The sequence below is a fragment of the Myotis myotis genome, unplaced genomic scaffold (genome assembly GCF_014108235.1).
Source record: "Myotis myotis isolate mMyoMyo1 unplaced genomic scaffold, mMyoMyo1.p scaffold_m19_p_2, whole genome shotgun sequence".
Lineage (NCBI taxonomy): Eukaryota > Metazoa > Chordata > Mammalia > Chiroptera > Vespertilionidae > Myotis > Myotis myotis.
This window is the reverse complement of record NW_023416324.1, coordinates 47,821,555-47,828,268: the sequence shown is the minus strand read 5'-3', so window position 1 is coordinate 47,828,268 and position 6,714 is coordinate 47,821,555. Positions and strand designations below refer to the sequence as shown.

At 45.2% G+C, this 6,714-nt stretch overlaps 1 protein-coding gene across 3 annotated transcripts; it reads right to left on the bottom strand.

Moving 5' to 3' along the window:
• Nucleotides 1-533: 533 nt before the first annotated feature.
• On the bottom strand, nt 534-3,751 carry GADD45A (growth arrest and DNA damage inducible alpha). Of its 3 annotated transcripts, XM_036350415.1 has the most exons (5): nt 3,467-3,751; nt 2,858-2,959; nt 2,377-2,614; nt 2,138-2,184; nt 534-1,298 (listed from the first exon to the last, which is right to left on the bottom strand). In XM_036350415.1, exons 1-5 carry the CDS (start codon nt 3,508-3,510, stop codon nt 1,262-1,264), a joined length of 468 nt encoding a protein of 155 aa, XP_036206308.1. In that variant the 5' UTR covers nt 3,511-3,751; the 3' UTR covers nt 534-1,261. The 3 variants fall into 3 exon arrangements, 2 of the variants coding, with proteins under 2 accessions (XP_036206308.1, XP_036206307.1); XM_036350414.1 differs by lacking the exon at nt 2,138-2,184 and having other exon boundaries at nt 3,467-3,747; XR_004974111.1 differs by having other exon boundaries at nt 1,196-1,298; nt 2,138-2,614; nt 3,467-3,750.
• Nucleotides 3,752-6,714: the final 2,963 nt, after the last annotated feature.

The window sequence follows — 6,714 nt, the reverse complement described above, 5'->3', positions numbered from 1 at the left end:
TCCCCCCCTACTTGTTCGCCTTTATCTCTCCCTATCTTTCTACACCAGCGGCACTCACAGGATCATTCTTTGTGCCTGGAACAGGTTTTGGTCTTTCAGGCTCCACACATTTGCACAAACTAGCGCCATTACCAGCTATATCCTTTCCCCTCTCTAGCTAGGGAAATAAAACTCATGTTTTAAGATCCACACAGAATGATCTTTCTCCAGTAAAAACTTCACTTGTCTTGCAGGTAACTCTCCTCTTTGAATCCTTAGCATTTTGCATATCATCTAATTGTAGCACTTAAATCTTTGAACAAGCTTTAATACTTCTTTTTCCTAACTGCAAACCCAACTCCTCTTCATTTTCTGACTGTGCATAGTGTAGAGTAGGGCATCAGAAAAATGTCTGTTAAATAAAGAATAAAAAATCAAAGGATGCTCCCATGTCCAGCCCAAGTGTTTAAAAAGTAGAAAAAAAAAAAAACATATACATGCATATATACACAGATACTGGCCTTCTATATATAGACACACACATATTATACATATGATTTCAGAAATTTTAATTTTTTTTCATATTAAAAAGCTTTTTAAAAATAAAGTCCAAGTTAAAAGAAACAAAAGCACACCTTAAGGAATAATGCAATTATTCCATACCAGTTTATTGTAGGTATTGTTTCAAAAATTTTATAGCATAAATAACCTTTCATGTCAAAATAACTTAGTACAATTTATAATAAAACTTTGAGAATTTAACATCTCATCAAAATACAATAAAATATGGTTTTAAAATATGATTAACCCTTTCTGCTTTTCTTTTACTTGCAGGCATATAAACCCAAAATACCCAAACAACTGCTGCACATTTAAACTTTAACAAAGCATATTTGGTTTAATTAAATGTAACTCAACCATCCTAAATTAATACATAGTTTGTTTTCCTTCCTGCGTGGTTCTTTGCAATTTTTGTTCCTTTTGACTTGCATTTCTGTTTCAACACAGTTTCCTTCTTCATTTTCACCTCTTTCCATCTGCAAAGTCATCTAACTCTGGGCCCCCAGAGCTTGTAGTTGAACTCAGCCCCTTGACATCAGTTTCTGTAATCCTTGCATCAGTGTAGGGAGTAACTGCTTGAGTAACTACAAAGGTATTTCAAAACTTCAGTGCAATTTGGTTCAGTTATTTTCATTCAGATGCCATCACCGTTCAGGAAGATTAATTACTGGAACCCACTGATCCATGTAGCGACTTTCCCGGCAAAAGCAAATAAGTTGACTTAAGGCGGGATCCTTCCATTGCGATGAATGTGGATTCTAGGATCAAATTTAGAAAAATAAATTTACTATTAAAGATTCAGCATTTGCTAATAATTACACTACTGTTGAGGGGAAGACACGTGAACATTCTATACTTTGGCTGTGTGACATGAAGACCAGTTACAACCATAAAAAACAAAATTTCTTCCAAGTCATTGGGTTTCCTGCAAAACCACTAAGGGTAATTGTGTACTAAACTATACTCTGCAAAGTTTGAACTAATGCAATCCACTGAGCCATATGCATATGTTTGCATGACAATATTTATTCAGTTTTGCATGTGAGTATCATTCACAGGTCTGTCTTACCAAACTTATACTGTGGCAGAGACCTGAATGAAACAACTGAGAAATATTTCCATGCTGTGCTCACAGTGAGTTGAGAGCTGCATAGCAGTTCACTAGAATTGCCACCTGTTATCCTCCCAAAAGACAGAGTAGTATTTTTCAGTAACAAAATGAGGCAGCCAAAAAGTAGTAAAATGTAGGAGGCAAAGCTATCACATGGACCTCTGCAACCACAAGTTATCTACCTACCAAAGGTTGGGTTGTTTTTTTTAATCAGGAAAACAAAAGCTCCATAAAAAAAAAAAAATGCAAGATTGCAAAGAAAAAATTTCCACTATCCTCTTCATGCATTTCTAGGGAATTAATTAGGTCTGTCTCCTACACCATTTCTATTTTTAGCTTTGACTGGTAGAGAATGAAGCTTACTCCTTAATGAGAGTGAGCCAGGAATTTATTTGGCTTTATCTAATCTGCCCTGCTAAAGGAATTAGTCACGGGAGGTGGTGCAGATGTAGGTAGGGAGTAGCTGGGCTGACAGTGCTGACTCACAAGGATCTCTTCCGCTGCTGGCAGCCTTCAACGTGCTTAGACATGTTCTGTACCAGAGAAAATCCTGATGATGAAACTGGCACATCTCGGCTGAAAGTCCAGCCACACGCTAATGGGGCAAAGGCAGCCACGCTCTTGACCCCCACCCATTCCACTCTGCAGTCTGGCCACTCTCAGGCCTGGCGCCCTGAGTTCCAGGACGCTAACCCCGACCAGCACGGAGACCCCTTCTCCCTCACCGTCACCAGCACGCAGTGCAGGTCCGGGGGCTGCTCGGCGCCCTCGCTGGCCCCCGGGCTGGCGTCGGTCTCCAGCAGCAGGAGCTTGGCCAGGCGGCCCGGGTTGCTGACGCGCAGGATGTTGATGTCGTTCTCGCAGCAGAACGCCTGGATTAGGGTGAAGTGGATCTGCAGTGCCACATCCCTGTCGTCGTCCTCGTCGGCGGCCAGCAGGCAAAGCACCACGTTGTCCGGGTCGCTGCGGGCAGCGGGTGGGGCAGGTGAGCGCAGAGGCACCACCAGCCCTGGTGGGTGCCCGCAACACCCGCCCAGGTCCCGGGGGTCACGCCCCGATCCGCTCGCTCCCCCTGGGGCAGACACCCACCCGCAGATGAAAAACAGCAGGAAGCGACGCTGCAGGGCGAGGGCCGGCCCGCGCGCGCGACCTCCCGGGGTCGGGTGGGAGGGGGTGCCAGGAAGGACGCGCGAGGGCCCCACTTACACATTGAGCAGCTTAGCCGCCTCGTACACCCCGACCGTGATGGTGCGCTGACTCAGGGCTTTGCTCAGCACTTCCTCCAGGGCATCCCCCACCTTATCCATCCTGCAATGCCGGCCAGAGAAAGGGGTCCCGTCAGTCCCGGCCCCTCGGGGCTGTGGCCGCCCGCTCTCCCTGCACCGCGACCCTCCCTCGGGAGTGCATGAGCCACTGCGCACCTCAGCTTTCTGCAAACCCCCGACCCCCTCACCATTCATGACCCGTAGAAGCTGGGAGTCCCGGGAGAAGCCCCAAGAGTGCCACCCACCACCCTCCCCCGAGGGCGCAGCCGGTCCCTGGCGCCGGGCGCTGACACAGGATGCCAGCTGCAGGCGCCGCACCGGCAAGGAGGGTCCTTCTACCCTTTGCAAGGGCTCAGAAGGGCTCAGCCGGGTTGGGGAGGGGCACGCTCTTTTCGTCCGCGGGCACCCCTGGGAGGGTCCCCGAGGAAGAAAGACGAGAGGTACTCTGTGCAAACTTTTGCAAGCTCACCCCACCGCAAGCCTCCCACAGCCCGGCAGCACTGGGGTGCACAGCGGGCCAGAGTTCCGGGAGAGGCTCCGGCCGCCTTACCTTTCGGTCTTTTGCTCTCCAGCAGAGAATTCCTCCAAAGTCATATTGCAACTGCAGGTCCCCCACAGAGAGAGAGCGGCGGGGCAGCTCTTGCACCCTAGGGCGCGCGGGCGCCGGCTCGGTACTCCCTCACAGGCTCCTCCAGCGCCCGCCGCCACCGCGCAGTCCGGCCCTCCCGCCTGGATCGTTCGCCCGTCACCGCCGGGCTCCACACTCAGCCCCACCAAGAGCCGCGCAACCTACACCTCAGCTGCCTCACAGCCACTGAAGGACAAAGGCCCCCGCGTACGAGAGTTATCCTGCCAACCCCCAGCCAACCACCTCCAGCCTCATTTGCATAAGCGCGGCCATTGGGCTATGCAAATCAGCATTGGAGACAATTTGACCCCAGCTCCTGGAACAAGGCTGAGGAGCGGAAGGGGGAGGAGCTGCGCGGAAGCTAGCCCGGTGCGGGGGCGGGGCTGGGTTACGGAGGGCGGGGCCTGGAGCTGGCTCTTATCCCTTTGGCCGGGTTTGCAGGACAGGAGTTCTTTGCCTTGGAGGGGAGTGGGGAGAGGTTGTTGTCTTCAGCTTGGGCTGGAGCAGGCTGCCAAGTGTTTTTCTAGTTGGTGCACATTTTTTTTATTGTAGTTTCATGTCTTTTGTTTTTAGGGGTTGCTATTAAAATCTATTTTCAGGGTTAATGCACCCAAGTCTAGTAATTATTACTAAGCAGGTTACATAAAAAGAATGTGTCCAGACCTCTGGGGCAAAGTTTACCTCAGAAGTGTTGTTTATGAAAGCCTAGGCAAAGCTGCTTACTACCAGTAGTATTATTTTGGTGCCCTGATGGCTGGTTTGATTTATTTTTGGAAGGTTGCAAGGGTTGGGAGCTCAAAAAAGAAAAATCAACACATTTGTGTTTGGTGGTGGCCGGGAACCAAGTTGGAATCTTTTCCACAGAAAGCAGAAGGGCTTCCCACCTGCCCAGGGTAAGTCTGGAAAACCATGCTCAGGAGGAGTTGGTTACCACACGTGTGATATCCTAGCCTTACAACCCAAATTCACCTCTCAGAGAGCCTTTCCCAAGGTGGGATCCTTCTACACCCCCACTAGCTACGAGACAAATGTCTGACACCCACACAAGCCACAGTCTAAATTCAAAATGCTCTCAATATGCCCTAAGCTTTCTTGCATCAGGCAAGTATGTCACTACCTTCCACAGCGAGCCTGTGATCTCACTCTGAAATATTGATGTTAGATGTTGAATCATGAAGCTGCAGCTATAGGACCTTTAGTCATATGCTAAAATTTCACCTTTGAGATAATGGCAACCTGTGGGTGGAAAGTAAGCAGTAGTGGCATATTTTCGAAAAGCAAACTTTAATGTACAGACTTTCACTGAATAGGCTGAAAGTTCTTTCCTTTGTTTTATGAGTTTATGCAATAAATGAAAAAACATGTCTTAAACCTCCTGAAGTCACCAAAAGTGGTGAAAATGCCCTCCTATGTTTGCATTCAAAACAGTGCTTGCATTACTAAGGTTATTCTATAGTCAAAGGTCACAGAAGTAATTTTTTGCAAAGGTACATGGGAGTTTTTATATCATTCTGAACAAAATATTCTCCAGGTCTCTTGGTCTTAATTTAATGGAAAAGAAAAGTGATAGGTCAGTTTTCTGGCTCATTTATTTGAGCTGTTATTTTGTACTTAATCACTAACTGCATTGTCAGCAAGGGACAATGCTTGAGTAAAGGAATGGTAGTGGCTAATTCATAATTTTATCCAAGGGTGCTTGTGTATTTCATATCTATACCTTAAATCCTAACACATAATGTCTTTGTTTAAAAATTACTTAAACTTGAAATTTAGGTAAGTGCTGAGCGCTTTCAGTTTTGCAAACAAAACCTGAATTACACAATCTGGCCTGAGTCATCATTTGGAGATTGTTGAATTGTGTGTTCTGTGGAACTCCAAGTTTCTATCCACAGGGCATTTCTTTGAGGTTCTTTGGAAGAAAATGTGATCACAGCAAACTGACAAAGAATGAGGAAATCTGTTAGTTTCTTGATAGCAGGGACTGTGACTTTACCAACTGGGTGTTCTCAGCACCTCGCACAATTTCTGCATTTCGTGGAAGCATAGTCAGTGTTTATGGAGCTGAATAGCATCTGAGAGTTAAACAAGACCTCAGAATTCCGCCTCCCTGCGCATTGCATGAATTCTAATATATTTCATATTTAACATAAGTCTGAAAAACCTTTGATTTCTCCCTATGTACCAAGAACTGTGCAATTCCTGGACCTCTGCCTTTAAAGAGCTTATCATCCGATTGGTATGTCTATGCTTGATCTGGATTTGGGGACAAAATAGTATGCAATGTCATCAGCTAGCTATGCTGAAAGTCCCATGACTTTAGTCATCTGAACAGAAACTGTAGGAGAGTAAAACCCCACATATTGTTTATGGCAATTCAAATGAACCACAGCTCTAATAATGCTCCACCCAAGTAAAATAATATGCAATAAACATGTGGCATAAAATGGTTACTTCTAATATAGGCCTAGTCTTTCACTCAAAAAAGTATACTGCATGTTATATTTGGGTTCATGTGAAAATGATTTGTTCAAGAGTTGTTCTCTGTGAGATAAGCCTAGTCTTCCAGTATTCACAGTCACTTGTTATACTTTCCGACTCAGATAGCTTACATCATTTTGCCTCATTGCTGAGTCTATCTAGGATGTTTCATCAGTGATTGTCTGCAAAGTTGGTCCTCATAGCTGGGAGTAGAAGCTGCATTTAGCTACAGTTACCTTGCATTACACATTAGGATGATCAGAGATGATCATTTCATAAATGCTTATTAGTCCTAGGGGAAGTTGGGATCTAATGATAAATCAGAGGAACTGCCCTAGATCAGTATTTTATATACACATATAAAATAACTCTATATGCGAAATTATTTTTAAAACTACCCCAGGTAGCTCCTAGGAACTTCAAGTGCACAGGACTTGAATGACCTTCTAAGGATATTTGTAAGGATGCCAAATAGTTATTGGAAGTGAGATGGAAATATGTACTTAAGATTGTTAAACTACTTTAGCACTGCTACTCTCTTTGAATATTTTCTTCACTTGTAGCATACATATATTCTTATGTATTGTATAGTATTGAATGGCAACTTTTCTCTCTTTCGAAAATTAGTCAATCCTTTAACATCTGAAAGAAATTTTATGCTTATTATTTCAATACTAGAAGCCCAGTGCATG

Bases quoted from the DNA above. Each gene is read 5' to 3' on its own strand.
- GADD45A (XM_036350414.1), bottom strand. From the start codon at position 3,510: ATGACTTTGGAGGAATTCTCTGCTGGAGAGCAAAAGACCGAAAG. The intron at 2,960-3,466 runs GTAAGGCGGCCG...CCGGCATTGCAG, and splicing joins GGAGAGCAAAAGACCGAAAG to GATGGATAAGGTGGGGGATG. The intron at 1,299-2,376 runs GTGAGGGAGAAG...ATTTGATCCTAG, and splicing joins TGCACTGCGTGCTGGTGACG to AATCCACATTCATCGCAATG.